This window comes from Geotrypetes seraphini, chromosome 6, assembly GCF_902459505.1.
Source record: "Geotrypetes seraphini chromosome 6, aGeoSer1.1, whole genome shotgun sequence".
In the NCBI taxonomy this organism is placed as follows: domain Eukaryota; kingdom Metazoa; phylum Chordata; class Amphibia; order Gymnophiona; family Dermophiidae; genus Geotrypetes; species Geotrypetes seraphini.
In genome coordinates, this window is record NC_047089.1 from 146,949,449 (window position 1) to 146,969,790 (window position 20,342).

Sequence of the window (20,342 nt, forward strand, 5' to 3'; positions counted from 1 at the left end):
CAACACTCTGCGCCTCTGCTGGAGAGATGTCATCAGGTCCAGAGACCCAAGTGCTCCCTCACTCAGGTCCAACGCGGAACTCTCCCGCCGTGGGGATATCCGGGCGTCGGCTGGGCTCAGCGGCTGTAGAAACCGCTGAATCGTCTGTTGGGCCGGAGATGATGTGAGAAGCAGTAATTGACCCACTCTCACACTCCCCTTCCTCTTCGTATGAGGCATTCCAATAGTGTAAGTATCTGGTTCAAATAATTGAAAAGTTGAAGAAAAAACGCTAAGCCTGCCGAGCATAGCTAGATGGCGTCCGCCATCTTAGATTCCTCCTCGGTTATTTAACCCTTTTATGTTCATTGGAAACAACTCTCAGAACAATAACAGGATAGTGGGCTTGATGGAACTTAAGTCTGTCCAAGTATGTCAACTTTTGTGTTCTTATTGATGAATGTGGAGCTGCCATAGCGGCTCAACATTAATCCTGAGTTTAACATACTGATACTTGAGAGACATTGATGTTGTTCTACTACGCTAGCCTGCTTGTATTTCTATAAATCTTATTTTACAGCTGGGAGCTTTTTGGGTTTGAACTTGAAACTTTGGTTTTTAAACTATAGACTGCTGACATAAAGTGCAAGGGATAGTCTCTCAGTCTTCATTCAAAACAATGAAAATTGCCATGGGTCACAAAACAGTGGGGAAAATCACTGGCAGTCTTCTCAGGAAACTGTTTCATGTTTGCTGGTAACGCTGCTTCTCTTTGGAGAGGTTGGATCTTTTGTGAAGGAAATGGACCACTGCCAATAAGAAAGTATAATGATAACATTTTCACTTTTTATCTTATCTTATGGAAATATGTTTCCAAATGCCCATTCTCATCCTGTGAAAGTAAAGTAAATATTTTATCTTTAAATAGTTTTTTAAAAATCCCTTCATGTGCTGACTAGTAACCACAGAATCTATGAATCATTTTTAGTGAAATTCTTACCATTGCATTCTGCAGTCTGCAGTTAATGTGTAGCCCATTGTGTGAAGTAATCAATCATACTTTGAGTTCACAGAAAGCTTTCCAAGGTCCTTAAATGTTAAGTAAAGAATTCCAGTTTTCTTATTTCGTGCCATCTCCCACTGTATCAAAACTGATTTTTAACTGCCCTTGACTCTCTTGAAAACTAGATTTGGTTCTTTGTTGTGTCTTATTTTGGGTATAGAGATAGAAAGAGTTAAAAAAAAAATTATTTAGCCTCCGCACACTCCATTGAAAATGACTTAAAAAGATGCGGTTCACTGGAAATTCAATCCACAAATCATAATCTGCAGTCAATGTGCTTTTCTATTTAAGCTTTATATGAAGGACATTCCTGTTAGTCTCTGCAATTCGGAGCACGTTCAGATCACTTCCTCCTGCTACTTTAAAGAATGTAGGGCTAGATTCACTAGCCTGTCTTCCGTGGGCGATCCGTGGTCGATTCCAGCAGGCCCAACGAATTCACAACAGGAAAAAATTCAAATGAGGACGATCGGAGGAATCGCCCTCATTTGCTGACAAGGATCGCTAGTGTGCGATCCCGTGATGCGCAGATCATCTGTAGATGGTCTGCGCATGCGTCTAAGACCCCTCTGAGCCGCAACTTATTTTATTTTTTACTTTTTTGTAGCCCAGCGAGCCAATGGTTTTAACCCGCTTTAAACCTGCAGGTTAAAACCACAGGCTTGCAGTGCGGGGAAGGGCAGGAGAGATTCGGGGTGGCAGGCAGGAGAAATTCGGGGACAAGCAGGGCAGTGATTCGTGGCAGAGCAGGCAGGAGAGATCGGGGAAGAGCAGGGCGGCAATTCAGGAAAGAACAGGCAGGTGAGATCCGGGGAAGAGCATCAGGGCGGCAGGCAGGAGAGATTCGGGGCAGCAGAGAGTAGGGCATGCAGAAAACAGGGCTTCAGTGGAGCTGGAGAGTCGGAAAGATGTTTGCGACTGGTCCCCAGCAGTTGCTTCTTGGGTTGATTGGCCAGCCCAGTCGGTTTCAAAAATTTCTTTGGTGAATTGCGGCCCTGTCTACTTTGCATGCGTTTCCTAGGAGAGGTTAGTGAATCAGGCCAGAGGGAAATCTGGTCGCAAAGGGGTCGCAAACCGATCGGTACACAATTGGTTTGCTTAGTGAATCTAGCCCTTAGGCTGGACTGACTGAGCACATATCTGTGCTTGAGGGGTTCAGGGGAAAAAAGAGAATGCACAAAAAGGGACACAACAATGAAGAAGTATTAAACAATCACTTTGCAAGAAAATCAGGAAATGGGGGGAGGGGAGAGAGAATGGTATGGGCTGTGAAAACCAACCCTGCACACTTGTGGTATTGTAACAAGATAGTCAGATATTATACTTCTGAGCAATACTGAACAGTTTTCAGTTTTAAAATTGTGTTGTAGTGCAACAGGTAAAGAGAGGATACATATATATTATTCATTACTTTAAAATTATTCTAGCAAATTATTCTATCACCTATCAAAATGCTGTGTTCTTGAAGGGTTATAAAATAACACATATAAACATACAAAATAAAATATACTGCCATCCAGATTGCAAAACACATCACTATCTTCTAACAAGATATCCGTTTACTTTGTATCATTATTTTCATCTGGATGAGCAGCAGTGGCTTAGCCATGGGTGGTTTTTGTGGGCAGGGGCCCATCCACTTCGCAATAGCTGGCAGGATCCCCAGGCCCCTTCAACTGAAGATCACATCTGAAGGAGCCCAGAACTCCCATCAGTCAGTGCCAGCCATGCCAGAGCACCACATATGCTCGGCTCTCGCACAAGGACATATGTTCATTCAGTTTTATCCATAGGCCCACCCCCACCCAAAATTTGCCTCTGGCTGTGCTACTGGTGAGCAGATCACATTTATTTGAATCAGGGCTAGATTTTCAAAAAAACGACGGACTGCTGTCACAGCCGTTATAGTAGCGATTTTAAGAAAGCGGGTCATTCTCCAAAAAGCGCTCATGCAAATGAGGTTGGCAGAGAATAGCAAAGACTCTCTAAATTAGCATGTGCCCATCGCTAGTTATAATGATGGGCACATGCGCAGAATAAATGCCCTCCCCCACAACAGTGGGAGAGATGCCCAATGTCTCTTGCTGCCAACTGACACATACCACCAGCAGCAGGAGAGAAGCCCAGTCTCTTCTGCCCAACCAACACGCCCCCAGCCAGCAGGAGAGATGCCCACCACCCCCAGCGGGAGAGTTGTCCATTCTCGCCCGCTGACCAGCACCCCCCCCCCCCCCCCCGTGCCTTTTATGAACATCGCCCTCTTCCCCTTACCTTATTTTTAGATGGCTGGGCCGTAGGGATGCCTACTCCCTCCAGCCAGCAGTCCCACCTCTTCAAAATGATGGGCCTTCCCATCCATGGTGCATACTTGGATGCACCAGGAAGGGGTCTGAGGCTTTGATTGGCCCAGGTTGTTTAAGGCCTCTCCTATGGGTGGGACCTTATGCATCTGGGCCACTCAGAGCCCCAGTTGCATCCGGGAAAGGGCCTAAGTCTCTGGCCCAGATGCAAAAGGCCCCATCCACAGGATGGGCTTTAAACAACCTGGGCCAATCAGAGCCTCAGACCCCTCCCCAAATGCATCTGTGGAGGAACCTGAAGCTCTGATTGGCCCAGACACACATGGATGGGGCCTTATGCATCTGGGCCAATCAGAACCTTAGGCTCCTCACAGATGCAACCGGGACTGTGATTGGCCCAGATGCATAAGGCCCCATCCATAGGAGGGGCCTTAAAAAAACTGGGCCAATCAGATCCTCAGGCCCCTCCCCAGTGCATCCCAACTAAGGCCCCTCCTAAGGGGCATCTGGTCCATTCAGAGCCTCAGGCCTCTACCCGGTGCATCCCACCTAAGACCCCTCCTAAGGGGCTTCTGGTCCAATCAGAGCCTTAGACTTCCTCCCATGGGGCTGAGCCTAAGGAAGTCCCTGATTGGCTCAGGCGCCACAGGCCCCTCCCAAGGGAGGAGGAGTCAATCAGGGCCTTAGGCTCCTTCCCATGGATCACATGATGCACCAAGGCGGGGCCTAAGGCCCACATTCGTGGTGTGTCATCCAGGAGAGGAGGAGACGAAGGAGCAGGAGGACTTTGCGATTCCTCCTGCTCTGGAAGACAGCGCTGGAGGGAGGCCTAAGAAGCAGGAGGGACTCAGCACCCCTCCTGCTCCCAACATTTAGGTACAGGGGAGGTGTTGGGCTGGGTCGGGCTAGTCCGTCGGGGTGTGGTGGGCTGGTCGGGGGGGTGGCGCGGTGGGCTGGTTGCAGTCATTTGCATGGCAGGAGGGAGTTGGCATCCCTCCTGCTTTTGTGGGACATCGGTGCGGGGGGAGGAGGGGCATTTTTTAGGGGTTTGGGGAGGGAGGAGGCACTTCGGGAGGGGGGCTTTTTATTTTTATTTTTTAACCGAGCAGTTATTTTGCATGTGTAATACACGCAAACTATATGCCCGATTAAAATAAAAAAAGCCGGCAGAAGCCCTGACAGCAGTGACAGGAGGCTGCTTCTCCTGTCACTACTGTCAGGGTCTGCGCATGGTCCAGGATTGCTCTTTAGTGATCCTGGCATTGGGTAGGGGGCATGTTAACGAACGTCTCCATTTGCATGCAGGCCTTTTGTGAATTCGTCGGTCTGCATGCAATCGGGAATGGATCAGACACGGAATCGGGGGTTAGTGAATCTAGCCCTATGTAAGCAGAGTGCCAACAAGGCACAGTGCACTTGATAGCGTTTTCCTGACAACATCTGCCTCTTGAGACTGACTTCTCCTCCAAGACTTTCCTTCCAAGGTGCAGGCAATTTTACTTCCTCTGAGGTTCTTCCCTTCTCTGTGCCTCCAGCTCTAATATACTGCTGGCTTTGTTCAAAGTGTCAGCCATGCCCCTCTGTCTCTCTGCAATCTAGGTGTGGACTAATTTGCTTATCTGTGAGAGAAAGTCTCTGTTTATTAGCAGAACCTGCCTTCCCCATGCTATGTGTCTGAGCAGTTTCCTGGGTTTTGCTTCCTGCCTATCCCTCCTCCCAGGGCTTCTGCTTATTCCAGCTAGAACTCTTAACAGCAAGAATTCCTAGGTAAGGCTTTTTCCTGTTTCTTCCTGTTTTCCTGGGGAACAGGGAAAACTGCTTTACCTTCCTGCCTTCTCTCCTTATTCCATGATGGGAATTTCCTGTCACAGTATATAGAGCGGAGAGAGATTGCTACACTTTCAGTCTCTCACACTTTTTTAAAAATTTTGTTCTCTGTCATATTTTGTTCTAAGAGAGGAGGGGTGAGAAATTACTTTTCTTTCAGCCCCTCTCTATCTCTATTTCAAGAATGTCTTCTTCCCCCTCTCCCTTCAGATAGGAAGAGCAGTATAGGAGCTGGGGGGAGGAGGTTCTTCTCATCCTTCCCCTCCCTCTTCAGGCAAGATCAGCAACCAGGGAGGAGCAGACCAGAAGTTGGGGGAGCAGGCTTCTTCTCATCCTCACCTCCCTCAGGCTAGAAGAGTAGCCCAGGAGCTGGGAGAGCAGCAAGGAGCAGCCAAGTCTCGAGGCAGCTGCAGGGCCATCTCTGTGTTTCTCACTGAAACAAGCGGGTGATGGTGTCCTGACTGTGTAGGGCTGCTGGATCAGTAAGAAGTTGAACTTTCCAACAGAGGAAGAAGAGCAGCTGCCATTGTTCAGGGAGCATATTGGAAATTATGTTAAAATTCAAGACCCAAGACTTCTTCCACAGGTGAGTTCAATTTAGTCTATTGTTATGTCAAGGCAGGTAAAAATTGTTCTTCATGTAAAGGTTGTATGAAATAATTTAAAAATTGGACTCTTGCAGATCTCGCAGAAAGAATACTTACGTTGTTGTTTGAATGCACTGCTGTGACCTGGAAAGGGAGGTGGTGTAGTGTATTATAATTTTTCATTTCTTGATAGTGTATTTTTGTACTTAAAGGTTGTGATTTATTTATAAATGATAGTTGTATAGAATGTTCTTACATTTATATATTAATAAAAAGAATTAAATATGAAGTAACAGTTCAAGGCTTGTGCAGACAGGTACAGAGCCTACGAGGATGGGGAAAAATATTCTTTAGTAAGATGTAACATGCATTTGGTTTGAAAAAATGAGAACATGTAAGTCCCTATTATCAAAAATTACACTGGTTGCCCCTGGAAGCAAGAGTTCTGTTCAAATTCTCTTGTCTTTGTTTTAAATCAGCATTTGAGTTGGCCCCTGCGTATCTGTTCTCTCATTTTAAACTGAACTGTTCTAACAGGCCTACTCGTAGAATTCATATGTTCACTTATCCTACAATAAAGGCCTGTCAGTATAAAAGATTTTTGGATAGAACTCTTGCTTTCCAGGCAGGTAAATTGAATGAATGGTTGGGTAATATCATTATTCATTCCTCATCCTACTTCAGTTTTGGAAAATTAGTAAAAACAAAATTATTTAATCGATTTGTAAGTTAAGGTTTTACTGTTTTTACTGTCACTTTGTATGTACGCACTGATGATTTTATATTGTGTTTGATTCCCTGATATATTGTGTTTTATTCCCTGATTGTCCAGCACTTCTTGTGTAAACCGCCTCTAACTATTATGGCTTTAGCGGTATATAAGAATAAAATTATTATTATTATTATTCAGGTATGTTTAGAAAGTCATTTTGATCAAGCCCATGTTACTCAAAAAGATGGGAAATGTTCCTGAATCTTTCTACCACTTTTTCTGGTCCTGGACTTCATTTCTTGCTACTGAAATTGCTTGGGACTGACACCTCTGTGATTAATGCTGTTCTAGTCTGTTTCTTTTTTACCACTTGTATCCAGTTTTTTATTTCTTGGGATGGTGATGTTCAAGGTGAACATAACATCTTCGTTTTCTTCAGTTCTCTTAGGGTAATAAACATGTGAATAAAGGTGAGCCGGTTGGCATGGAGGGCCACTTTTGATATGACGTCCAAATCTGAGTTTGAATGTTTTGTGGAAGATGCACAAAAATCTTGTACCAAACTACAAAACTGAACGTTTTCAGGTGTGATTCTCTTCTCTTTTTTTTTTTTTTTTTTTTTTAAACCATTTTTGATAAAAACATGTCCAAAAGGAAAACACACAAAACAAGCCATTGGGATGTAGGCGGGATCAGCAGCATTTGTAAGAATCCCATTAAATAAATCCAAGAATCCCAATAAATGGTCACATAGACATCCCAGCAGAGCAGTGGAGCACCTCAGGGGGCAATGCAGTGAACTTCACATAAAAGGTCCCAAGTACACATCTTACTATAACCCCCTCTGTTATGTGGCGAGTCCTCCAAAACTCACTGACCCAACTGTACACCACCACAATAGCTCTTATGCTTGCAGGTGGCACCTGTATGATGATCCAGTAGGTTTTTAGTGGGGGGGGTTTTGTAGGCTAACATGCACCACCATAAGTGTAGTTATTAGTACAGTGGGATTTGGGCCTGGGTCCCCTTCTGTGCACTCCACTGCACTGACTACCATGCTACTCCAGAGACTTTCTTGCTGCTCTAATAGGACTGCCCAGATCATCTGAAGCTGTCATAGAGGCAGGTATGTACTGTTTCATTTACACCATTGGGGGGGGTGGAGTGGAGTTATGCTTACACCTTTCCAGCAATCTAGTCCAGGGGTAGGCAATTCTGGTCCTTGAGAGCCACAGGCAGGTCAGGTTTTGAAGATATCCACAATAAATATGTATGAGATGGGATTTGCATGCACTGCCTCCTTGAGATGCAAATTTATCTCATGCATATTTATTGTGGATATCCTGAAAACCTGATCTGCCTGTGGCTCTCGAGGACCGGAATTGCCTTCCCCTGATCTAGTCAGTTTGGGCACTTTTTTGGTACTTATTTTGTGTTAAAACAGGTCTAGAATCAAATGTTCAAACTGCTCTGGATGCGTTCTAAAATGTTTAGATTATGGCAGAGCCCACCCTAGTCCTGCCCATACCATACCTCTTACACACCCCCTTGAGACTTAAACGAATGACACGGTGACAAAATTCATCACCGTTCCCGTCCCCGCGGGAAACCATCTTCATGTCATTCTTTAAGGAGAGAGGGAAGAATCAGAGTATGAATGGCCACAACCACTGACCTTCAAGCTTTGCTTTGAAGAATGCTGGTGTAGAAGGACTGAGGTTGAAAAAGACACTAGAAAATGACATAGGGTTATTTCCTGCAGTTATCCGCAGGATGAACGGTGATGAATTTGGAAGACTGGGCATCCAAATGGCAAATGAAACATCTAATGGAAAAATGTGGACAAATGCAAAATGATACACATTGGGAAGAATAATCCAAATTATAGTTACTGGATGCTAGGGTCTATCTTAGGGGTCAGCACCCAAGAAAAAGATCAAGGTGTCATTGCAAATTATATGCTGAAACGTACTGTCCAATGTGTGGCGGTAGCCAAAAAAGCACTAGGAATTGCTGCTTCTTGTATGAGGAAAGTCCAAAGAGGTTAGGACCCTTCAGCTTGGAAAAAAGATGACTGAAGGAGGATATGATTGAGGTCTACAAAATCCTGAGTGATATAGAACCCACGATATAGAACAGATAAAAGTGAAATGATTTTTTTGGACACTCAATGAAGTTTATAAGGAAATACTTTTAAAACAAATTGGAGAAAATATTTTTCACTCAGAGAATAGTTAAGCTCTGGAACTCATTGCCAGATGATATGGTAAAAGCGGTTAGTGTCGCTGGGTTTAAAAGTTTTGAATAAGTTTCTAGAGGACAGTTCCATAGTCTGCTGTTGAGACAGACATGGGGAAAGCCACTGCTTACCCTGGGATTGGTAGCATGGAATGTTGCTATCATTCTCTGCCAGGTACTCATGACCTGGATTGGCCACTGTGAAAACAGGCTACTGGGCTAGATGGGCCATTGGCTATTCATATGGCTATTCTTATGATCCCAATGCTTTTCCGTTACCATGATATTGCAGTGTTCACAGAGTTTCCAAAGAAAGAAATGTGCCACCTTGTTGTGCTTTTCCATATAAAATTTTTTCTGCCATCAGCACTTTGGGGGGGGGGGGGGGAGAGTCTTCAAAAGTCAAATTTGAAGGTTTTTGCACCCAGAGCCTAGGTCCTCTCCTCTAAAACCCCTTTCCCTGTGTTTTTGTCCTTCAGGGAAGTCTCTACAGGCTGGGGGGGGAGGGATTTTGTTGGCGGAAGCCATCTTGGATTTTAAACAATCTTTTTTTTCTAAAGCCTCCATTTGCCTCAATACCTCTTGATTTTTGCTTAAAATCGACAGGGATGGATCCCTCAGGCTTTCCTTACTCTATATCATGCCAGGTGTGTGCTGGAGGGCCAAGCCAAGGAGCGTCCATGTCCGTGTGTAGCAGATTACACAGGGGAGGGGTGGGAGCCTTGTGCTCAGTCTCCGAGTCCTCTAGGGCTGGGGATCCACAAGCAGCATGTTTCCAGGGGAAGAGACCCTTTCCAGAATCCTCTGTTGGTGCATTGGCCAAGCCCAGACACGTGGGGGCTGCGGAGCCCAGAAAGACATTGAAGGTGTGGACTTTTATGCCTGTTTGGGAGAAGATAAGGGCATACTGTAATACACATCTATATTTTATAAAATATACTTAAATTGCAGCTCTGCACATGCTCAACCCAAACTTCTTCATTAAGCATTCTTATTATATTTATAATAAAACTGCTTACATCCTACTTACTTTTAAATGTGACCTAATTTTTTATAAGTAGCATTTTACCTCCAAATATGTTTATTTAGTGTATTGTGATTTAGCAGTGCTTTCTCTGAAAGGCAGAAGTTTTCAATTACAGTATCATTATTTTTGTCATTGAAAAATGATGGCCCATCGAATTTAGGTGGCTTAAATTTATAAAATCCAATTAAATAAAATACATGAGATATATTGTGCTTTTATCTCCTTCATTATCAGTAGCTATTTTTTTTTTCTAACATATTATTGGATTATGTTCTGGTAGTTTGCTTCAGGTGCCAAGTGCCTTTTTAATAGCAGTTGCCACTCTGAAGTATTTTCAGCTTATTGAGGTGTGGCTTGGAAGTTGTTGGCTGACACATATGAATTGGTATACAATGCGTCACAGTGCCTGTTAATTGCAAAATTCAGCGTATCACTTCTGCAAGCATTCATTGTTTTGTTTTTCTAAGCAAAAATGTTGACTGTCCTGTGTAGAATTTGTGGTGATAAGGAAGCTGATTGTGGACAGGAAAAGAACAAAGTGCAAAACAAATCAAAGTTCATTGTTTTAAGAACAACGGGCCCCATACATAAAAGAACACAGCCAAATACTGTAGAGATCCATCCGGACACTCCAATAAATAAGAAAGAACCAAAAAGAATAAGAGACAAGAATACCGTATTTTTCGCTCCATAAGATGCACCTGACCATAAGACGCACCCTATATTTTAGAGGAGGAAAACAAGAAAAAAAACATTCTGAACCAAATTCTCCCAGCCAGGCTCTGCACCCAACCCCACACTCCTTGCCAGGCTCTGCACCCTGTCCCCCCTCCTGCTAGGCTCTGTGCCCTGTCCCCCCTCTGGTGGTCTAGTGGTAGGCAGGGACAGGACACATATTTTGCTGATTTGTACATCGCTTAGAATTTGGAATAGGTGATTAATCAAATAATAAATAAACCTGAAACCTGACAGGCAGGCCTAGTGGAGGCAGGCAGGCCTAGTAGCCTAGAGGCAGGCAGGGCCCACCACCCTGAGGTAGGCAAGCAAGCAAGCAGGCAGCCCACCCCGAACTCCTCCATACCTTATTTTAGTTCCTCCCGTGGTCCAAAATACTTAGAAAATGTATAGGTACAAACTCGAAGTCTCACCAGCCTTGTGAAAAATCAAACAGAAAAACAGGAGACAACAAAAACGAAACTAGCAAACATGCATGGGCTGCTGCTAGGACTTGCACAACCCTCCCTGCCCACACACAACAGCGCTGGGAGATCAGCAAAGGACCCATTTGCACGATTATCTACTCCACAGCCACGCGCCATCCAGCCCCTGGCCACAGTACCTACAGCTCACGCAATGCCTTGCCTCACCGCGTGCGCAGGATTTCTCCAAGAGATTGAAAAAGCAGGGTTTCAGCCTGTGTGCGGGGGAGGGGAGGTGGGGTGTGCGCGCATCCAGCCACTAAGGAGTGTTGTACCCTATCCTATAGAAGGAAAAAAAACCTTGCCGTTCCCTCTCCTTACTACTATTGCTCTGCCCATACTTCCTCCTGCAGATGGAAATACTTGCCACCGTGCCCTTCCTCTTCCTGCAGGCAAAGCTTACAGCTCCCGCTTTACCTCCTTTCCCTTCCCCTTCTTATAAGGAGAGCTGGTGTGGATGCATTCGCTTTGGCTCCTCCTGTTCTAGGTATGAATGAAGTTACACCGCCCTCTGCTACACCCTCTGTAATTATCCTTTCATTCCCTGCAGCTTTAAAGGCATTCACGGAGCAGTGCTGGAGGGGGGGGGGGGGTGGTTGGGTATTCGTTCCATAAGACGCACCCTTCTTTCCACCCACTTTTTGAGGGAAGAAAATGTGCATCTTATAGAGAAAAAAAAATACGGTAACTGGAATGATGATGGCAACTACTGCAAAGTACAGCAGTTATACATATTAATTAACATTCATATGGTAAAAAGGAATTTTGAAGTAAAAAGGAGAGGACAGCTGACTGTAATATGTCTAGTTGTAGGATAGAAGAGATAAAATTTGGATTCCAAAGAGTTATATACAGTGGTGCCTCACACAACGAACTTAATCCGTTCCAGGAGCAAGTTTGTTATGTGAAACGTTCGTTGTGTGAAACGCGTTTTCCCATAAGAATACATGTAAAACAAAATAATTCGTTCTGCAGCCCTGTTTTCCCATAAGAATACATGTAAAAGAAAATAATTCGTTCTGCAGCCCTACATTTCCCTCCCTCCACCTCACCTTATATGCAGAGTTTGCCAGCTTTCTTTTTCACCCAGCCGCACGCTTTCAAAAAGCTGTGCACGCGCAGCTGCTGAAGTTGATCAATGTTCTCTTCTCCTGCAACTTCCGGTTTCCGGTTGCGTCAGAGGAGAAGATTGAACAACAGAGCATGCGCGCATGTGCTGCTCTTTGAAAGTGTGTTGCTGGCCGAAAAAGAAAGCCGGAAAACTCGGCATCTAAGGTAAGGTGGAGGGAGATGATGGAACACTGCATTCAGACAGGAGGGTGCTGCTGTTCCCGGCTTCGGCGAGAGTAGTTCCGCCCCCCCCCCCCCGGGCCCCTCGGGCGACTTCGTTGTGTGAAACGAAGTTCGTTATAGGGAGCAAGACAAAAAGTTCGTTATGCGCAGCGTTCGCTGTGCGAGGCGTCCGTTATGCGAGGCACCACTGTACTGCAATTTGTTGTTCAAAAGACCATTGAACAATAAAATGGCTGAACATTGACCACCTGATTATGAATGTTAAACCACAGGACATCTATGCTGACCCAAGAAACCAATAACCTATTTCTATAAGCTCTGGAATGAGAGGGCATAGGATGAAGTTAAGAGGTGATAGGATCAAAAGAAACCTAAGGAAATACTTTTTTACAGAAAGGGTGGTAGATGCGTGGAATAGTCTCCCGGTATAGGTGGTGGAGACAGAGACTGTATCTGATTTCAAGAAAGCCTGAGATAGTCACGTGGCATCTCTTAGAGAAAGGAAGAGATAATGTTTACTGTGGATGGGCCATTTGGCCTTTATCTGCCATCATGTTTTTATGTTTCTAAGATTGGTAGCGGCAGGAGTCTCAAGGAGACAGCCAAAATGGCAACATCAGAATTTTCAGAACTAGTGAATATATGTGATTTTAACATAAACTAAGAAATGGTAATGTTGAAAATGCAAGATTCAACTTCCCCTCTCTCCCCCAAGTCACATTTATTTTCCTTGCTCTGTTTCCTAAATATTCTGGAGAGGTAAAATATATAGGGGGAAGTGTTGAGTTTTGCTCTGGGTGTGAACTTGGGATCAAGTATATGCTTCAAATAGGGTAGCTTAATGTATAGAGCTGGATATCTACCAATTTACTGAGTTCCAAGAGGTAGATTCTGAGCCAGTCCTGAATTTCTGATCTAGGGCTGTATTTTCATTAAAATTTTAATCACGTGATTAAAGGTATGTTTACTTTTTTTTTCTTCACTCAGCTCCTCGTGACTCTGGGCAACTCACTTAACCCTCCATTGCTCAGATTCACAAGAAGCTGCAAAGGGAACAAAATTAAATAATGTACAGTACCTATAATCACATGATTAATCATGATTACAAATTTTAAATAAAAATACAACCCTCAATAATTAAAGAATAAAAAGTAATGAAAAGATAAGAAATACAAATTGACAAATTAAAGAATCTAAAAGAGCATGCAAAATACCCAATAAACAGCTTTAGTTTTCAGAGCCTACTTTAGAAATGCAGTCCTACTGATAACACTATTCCAGTGCACTATGAGACCTGCAGCACTGAAGTACATAGAGCACATTGAGGCCAGGATTCTAAAATAAAACGCGTTAAAAAGCGATGGTCTGCTAACGCAGCCGTTTTGATGGTGAATTGAAAAAAGCGAGACATTCTCAAAAAATCGATCATTCAAATGAGGTCGGCAGACAGCAGTGAAGATTCGCTAAATTTACATGTGCCCATCACTAGTGATAACAAATGGGCACATGCGCAGAAAATACACACAAAAAACACAATAACATCGGGGAGGGGAAGGCCCATTTTGGATGACGCAGACCAGCTGGGAGGAGGGAATCCGCGTCCCTCAGGTCATCTACTTAGAGGTAAGGGCGGGAGGTGGGGGAGGTGCTTTATGGTGTTTTTTGATGCACCACTTTAATCGAATTGTCTCTTATGTGTTTGTTGTATGCACCATTTAAAAATTCACTCTTCTGCTGTACCCAAACATGTGCTTCTGTAAATCTTAGGGATCCATTGTGGATCAGATGCAGAAGAGATCTGTAATCTGACTGGATAAATGTGAACCAAAATGGGGAGAGAGGCAGGAAAATTTACAAGATTTTTTTTTTTTCTCTTTTCCTTTGTAGAAAAATATGAAGCCTGCATTATTGTTTCCCATTTGCATAATTTTTGAATGTCTTGCTTCTATCTGTGCAGGTAAGTTGAACAAATATATTTCTCAATGATAGACTAAACACACACTCACACTCTCTTACTTTAAATCTGTGCATTTTTAATGTTTAGTTATGGGAAATATTTACTGTCCACTATAAAATGTATTTTTGTGCACTTATGAATGTATTTGCAATTTAGAGAACATTGTTTTGTACCTGTTATAAATCTAAAGTGATTTAGGGCTAGATTTACTAACAAGCTTTTGTTCAGTTGCCAAATGGCTTGGGTAACGGTGGAAGAAAGCTCTTCCAGAGATGCAAAATGATGTCCACGCATAGGTTGTTTCAACTTTGGAAAAAGGTCAAAGTCTGGTGGACTCATGTCTGGACTGTAGGGAGCATGAGTTAACACCTCCTCGCCGTATTCGCGTAGTTTTTCAATGTTCAACATTCCCTATGTGTGAGCTAGCGTTGTCATGAAGAATAAGTGGCAGTGGCGTACCTAGGCTATGTGGCACCTGGGGCCCATCATTTTTTGACCCTCCCCCCATCTTTATGAAAAATATGATTTTTAGTAACAATCCACATATCGCACAACAAGAGTGTACCTAGGAAAAAGCAGCATCTTAAACACTGCAGTGAGCACTAGAACACCAACACATACATTGTAAAACTAAACAAGCCAGATCCCGTACAGTCAATTGATCCTGTAGTCAATGCCAACTGAAAACTGTTCTTTTCATACACACAGAACAGAGATACACCCTCGTCCAATATGAAATAATCACAAACTAAAAATAGAAATACAGTGGAACCTTGGTTTACGAGCATAATTCGTTCCAGAAGCATGCTCGTAAACCAAATTGCTCGTATATCAAAGCAAGTTTCCCCATAGGAAGTAAGGGAAACTCGCTTTGATTGGTTCCACCTCCTCCCTCCCCCCACCCCGAGGCTACCGGCGCTGATCCATTCCCCCCCCCCTTGAAGAATCCGACGCTGCTCCAAACCCCTTCCCGCAATCTGGCTTCCCCCCCCCTGCGAACCGGCATCCTCCCCCCACTCGCGTTGACCCCCCCTCCACCACGATCCTACTTCCCCCCCCCCCCGAGCACGTCAATGACATTTCCTTTACCCCGACTTCGCACCAGTGCCGGTGCCCGAAGATCCTCCCTCTTCTGGCACGGCCTGGGCTGGGCGGTGCGTCGGAGATCCTCCCTCTTCTGGTCTGGGCTGGGCTGGACTGGTTTTGAGCATTTGCACATGCTCAAAGCCTTCTGGTCTCGCTCTGTATGTGTGCTGATACTGACTAATGCTCGTATTCTATAATGGTCTGTTGGTGCCCAGATGCTGATATAAAATTAGCACTCAGTATACGGTATCTAAATTGTGGCATCCAGTTATAAAATTGCCCGAATTTATCTTATGAACATTTGTGCATTCATGAGGCTTACTTTCCTTTTTTTCACCCCTTTATGTAGAGGATTGCCATGATTGTGGTGTGGAATTTCACCGGTCATACATAGTTGATGGTCAGCCTGGTTTTGTGTCTTGTCCTCTCTGCTATTGGTTGGATTTTAATGGAGAAGTGAATTATAATTTTACATGGTCTAAAAACGGAAGTACAGCTCATGTAACCACTGAGAGACATGCCAGAGTCTATCAGGATGGGCGCATGCTGAAATTTATCCCTGCAAGATTAGAAGACTCGGGCTATTACCAATGTGTTGTATGGTAAGAATCCTTAAACAAAAATATACTGCTTAAGCTACATTTTTTCACAAGGAAAATACATAAGGGACAGCATTATGAAAGGTTGTACTAAGCAGGTATAGACAATAGCATAGTATCACTGGCTCTTAATTGGTGCAGGAAGAGGCCAACATGGATTGGAAAGAGGGTTGTAGGAAAACATAACATAACATACTGTAACATAAATGTTTATATACCGCATTAGCCTAAAATATCATTAAAAATATCACAAACTGCAAAGACGAGATAATGATGTAGGAGAGGAGCTTTTGATAGTGGTAGACAGCTTAGACGGCCTGCTCCCCGTGCACTATATCAAATTCCATTAAAAACTTTAAACTTGAATGGTGTGAATGTGATGGTGGGTAAACTTAGCAAGGAATGTTCAGAGGTAGAGTAGGATGAGAAAGGTGACATTATACAGGTAGTCGTCGACTTAGGACCGCAGTTGGTTCCGACTGCTAGGTCGTAAGTGGATCAGGACATAAGTTGGCCTATGTTAAATTAAGGCAAGAATATTAGACTGGGTAATGATATTTTAATCATCTTAAAGCAATCTGTTAACAACATTTTCTTTCTTCGGAGAGTGGAAGTCGTGTCGTAAGGTCGAACAGTCGAAACTTGGATAGGTCGTAAGTTGATGATTACCTGTATTGGGACATATGGTCAAGGTGGTAAGAATTATTCAGAGAAGGAAGAGGAGTATGGTGGCGCGGTACTTACTAGAAACAATGGTGGTGTGGTTGCAGTTGAGCAGAATAGAAAACTCTAGTTCTTGCTGTTAATGTCCAGTATTCTTAAGTAAAGTTGTTCAGATGCTGCTCAATTCGAGCAATATGCATAAAGGCCATCTTGCTGAATGAATTAATTATGTGACATGGAATGATGAATGTTGTGAAGAGGAATTTAGGCCCTGATTCTGGAAGTGGCGCCAGAAGATAGGTGGCAGTGGGCGCCCTACTGCTGCCTAACTTAATTGGTTTAATTGCCTTTAAGTGGCACAGTAATTGACTGCATCGTTTAAAAGCAATTAAAATCACATTTAAAAAAATAGGCGCCTTCCAGCACTTACATTTCCACCGTCAGAATCTCATCTACGGAGGTGCCTGCCGGCGCCTAAGATTGACGGAGGCATGGTTAACACTGAAAATGACCTTATGCACTTGTAGGCACCTCCGTTAATGCGATTCATGTGAAACATAGGCGCTGGAAATGCAGGCCTTCAAAACCCTGGCCTACATTTCTGACGCCTCCGTTTGACCTGGCCACAGTTCCTCAACCGTTGCCGGTGCTTGATTGACATGCGACTGGTGCTGGTTTTCTAGGCGCTGGCCGATTCCAGCATCGGTTCCAGAATCTGGCCCTTTAGTCGTTTAGAGTAAAGTGACGGCCTTTTCAAGTGGGATAGACTGACCTAGTGCTAGTTTTTATCCTACTGCATTCGTGGTGTTTGTTCTTATTCCTAAGCAAAGCACGATACTCATGAGTAGAATGTAGCAGCCACAAAAATGGGTGGTGATATCTAGAGCTGGGATGGAGTAGTTCTTTCAGACCTCAGAAACTGCAATAAAAAGTGAATGTGCACGCAGAGGCATTCTTAAAGGATTTTTAGAAGCACTATCCAGATAAGGGGGAATTCTATAAATGGAGCCCAAATTTAAGTGCTGGGAAGATTCACTTTAAACTGGTATTCTGTAAAGGGCTCGGATCACTCTTTATAGGATATTAGTTTAGCTGGTTCTCACGAGCACTTATGCTTGCTGAAACCTGATGTAAATGCTGGTATGCAACTGATGGCGCATTCTGTAACATCATACCTCATTTTATGCAACATCCCTGACCTGCCCGTGCCCCTCCCATGGCCACATTCCCTTCTGAGTTGTGTGCTATAGGGTGCGGGGCAGATCATGCGTAAACTCAAATGAGTGCCAATTAACATTAATTACTGACTAATGGTCACTGATTGGTCACCCACAAAGCCATGTCACAGTCTATAATGCATTTATTAAAACATTTCCTTAGATGAAATTTGCAAGGATGCCACTTGGTCCTCATTGTATACCTTTACGTCGCATTGACAGAATCATTAATCTAGAAAAGACAGTACAGTAAGACCAGAAGTTTTAAAGAACCTGTTAGTTCAAGTTTCAAGTTTATTATAAATTTGATTGATTGCTTATTCAAAATTCTAAACGATGTACACATCAATAAAATTACAAATTTTTAGGGGGCAACAAAACAAACGGTTAAAAACTCAACCATGCAAAACACATTAAAGACTAACCTTACAAACATATTAAAACAAAAGGAAAGGATGGGAAGAGAAATACAAATTGTTGATAGTAAATAAGATACTTATGGGGAAAAAAACAATAGGAAGGGAGAGAGCAATGTACTTCAGAGAAGTTAATGAAGTGGAATTGAAATGAGGCTCCTAATCAGGCTTTCTAACTATCAAATGCATCCTTAAAAAGAAAGCTTTTTAATTTGCTCTGGGTTGCTTAAGACTAAAATAGTGGCATTGTCCATCTGATGAAAGTCTGCTCTGCAAGGGCTTTTGTGGTACCAGTGTACCTTATTGAACCTATCTGTGGGACTGATTTAATCTTGCTTGCCAATGGAAAAAAGCAAATTTGCTTAGCTGTAATAGGTGTTCTCCATGGACAGCAAGGTAAGTTGGACAGACAGTCCCTCCCACCTTCTTGAGAGTTTATTCTTATATTTAGTGAGGTACATAGAAAAAACATACAGACTTCAGAGCTTTTTTTCTGGTAGTTTCTGAGCTCTGAGAGAAATATTCCATTTCATTATGGTCAGGTGACTTTCACTCATGTGTGATTTATCCTGCTGTCTATGGAGAAAACTTTTTATAGGTAAGCGACTTTGCTTTACATTTTACATATGATTATACCTTCCCCACTTTTTTTCTTAAAACACATGGAATATGGCTCATGAAATTCTTTTTAACCACTATTTATTTATCTATACAATATGGCCCGGACTCTCTATAGTGCACTGATACTGGCAGCTGCTTAAAAAGCAGCTGCTGATCATGTATCAATCACGTGATGGCATACTATAGAGAATCAATGCTCCATGAAAGATAGATGCTGAAAATGTAGGCCGTGGTTTTCCAGTCCTATATTTACGGTGCCTATCTTTGTTGTGAATTGTGCCTATGTAGGCGCTTTAGGCCAGCGTTAGCCATGCCTATAGTGGCATTTGGCAGCCTAAATTGCCTACATAGATGTCATTCCAGCTCAAATTATGTAGGTGCTGTTAGGTGCTTTAACAGTGCTGTTTATTCACCATTTTAAACAGCGTTTGTTAATTAACTTAGACGCCATTATTAGAATTTCCTCCTATATGTGTGTGTGTCTGTCTTATGTGAAATAGAGAGAGGTGGCTTAAAATGGAAACATTCTGTAGGTTTGAGAAGAATAGAATAAAATCAGATGTGATAATATAAAATCAATCAGATGTGATAATATTTCTAACCATTAGCTGTTACTTAACAAAATTCAAAGGTTACCCTTTATATTTAAACCACAGGGTGGAGAGACTGGCATTTTCACTCCTTTATAATTTCATTCCAGTATTCTGTTTTGTTTAGAAGCAAAAACGGGAAGACTCAATGTTCTACAGAAAAAGGAGCAATCCAACAACAAAATAAGCTGGACGGAACACAGTGTTCTTGACCTTCCTTTATTTTTTCAAGCAATTTTAAGAAAAATATCCACATCAACTGTATTAAAAACTAACAGACCCAATGTTAGAACATAGGTTCTCATCCCAATCCTTAGGATGCACTCAGGCAGTTAGGTTTTCAGGATATCCATAAAGAATATATGTAAGGTAAATTTGAATGCATTACCTCCATTTTATGTTTCTTATTCCTTGTGAGTATCCTGAAAACCTGACTGGCTAGGTGTGTCCTGAGGAATGGAATGAGAACCACTGGATTAGAAAGAATTTACAAATACCATCTATGCTTTTGTTCTGAAAAGGAGAAGGGTAGAGTCCCAGTATTTCTTTTGTAGGAGTAGAAGTAAAGGGAAGAGGAGTAAAGGGAGTTCTTCTGGAACTCCTTCTTTGTGCTGCAGATGGAAAATGTAGAGTAGAGGTTTTCGATTTGGAGATATATGCACCCCTAAGAGTATTTTGAAGTTTGTAGAAGATATACAAGTATGGCTTGACCATCTTTTGTTTGTAATGCAAAGGCTTTTTAATGTGATAGTGGTGGTAGTCTGCATGCAGGAAGAGGGGATAAATCAGAACTAGCCTGCTTGGACTGGATAGATAAGGCATTGGCATACAAGGCTGCAAAGAGAGTTGGAAGGCAACGGCTATCGGTGTAGGTATGAAGGAGGTGGAGACAATCTGGAAATATTAGTGGTAGCTCTAGACATAGAAGGGGGGAGGAGGATAAGAGAGAATGATGAGGCCAGGCTTGA

The 20,342-nt window shown here is 43.0% G+C and overlaps 1 protein-coding gene across 8 annotated transcripts in view; it reads left to right on the forward strand.

Moving 5' to 3' along the window:
• Nucleotides 1-20,342, forward strand: part of LOC117362265 (interleukin-1 receptor type 1-like) — a 104,494-nt gene that overhangs the window by 17,969 nt on the left and 66,183 nt on the right. For 2 of the 8 annotated variants that reach the window (XM_033948405.1, XM_033948402.1), the window contains exons 2-3: nt 14,113-14,182; nt 15,618-15,870. In XM_033948405.1, coding sequence (XP_033804296.1) covers nt 14,119-14,182; nt 15,618-15,870 — 317 coding nt within the window. In that variant the 5' untranslated portion in view covers nt 14,113-14,118. Of the gene's footprint in view, nt 1-5,142; nt 5,756-6,907; nt 7,054-14,112; nt 14,183-15,617; nt 15,871-20,342 lie in introns of those variants that run through there. The other 6 variants (XM_033948404.1, XM_033948403.1, XM_033948406.1 and 3 more) reach the window with 6 other exon arrangements.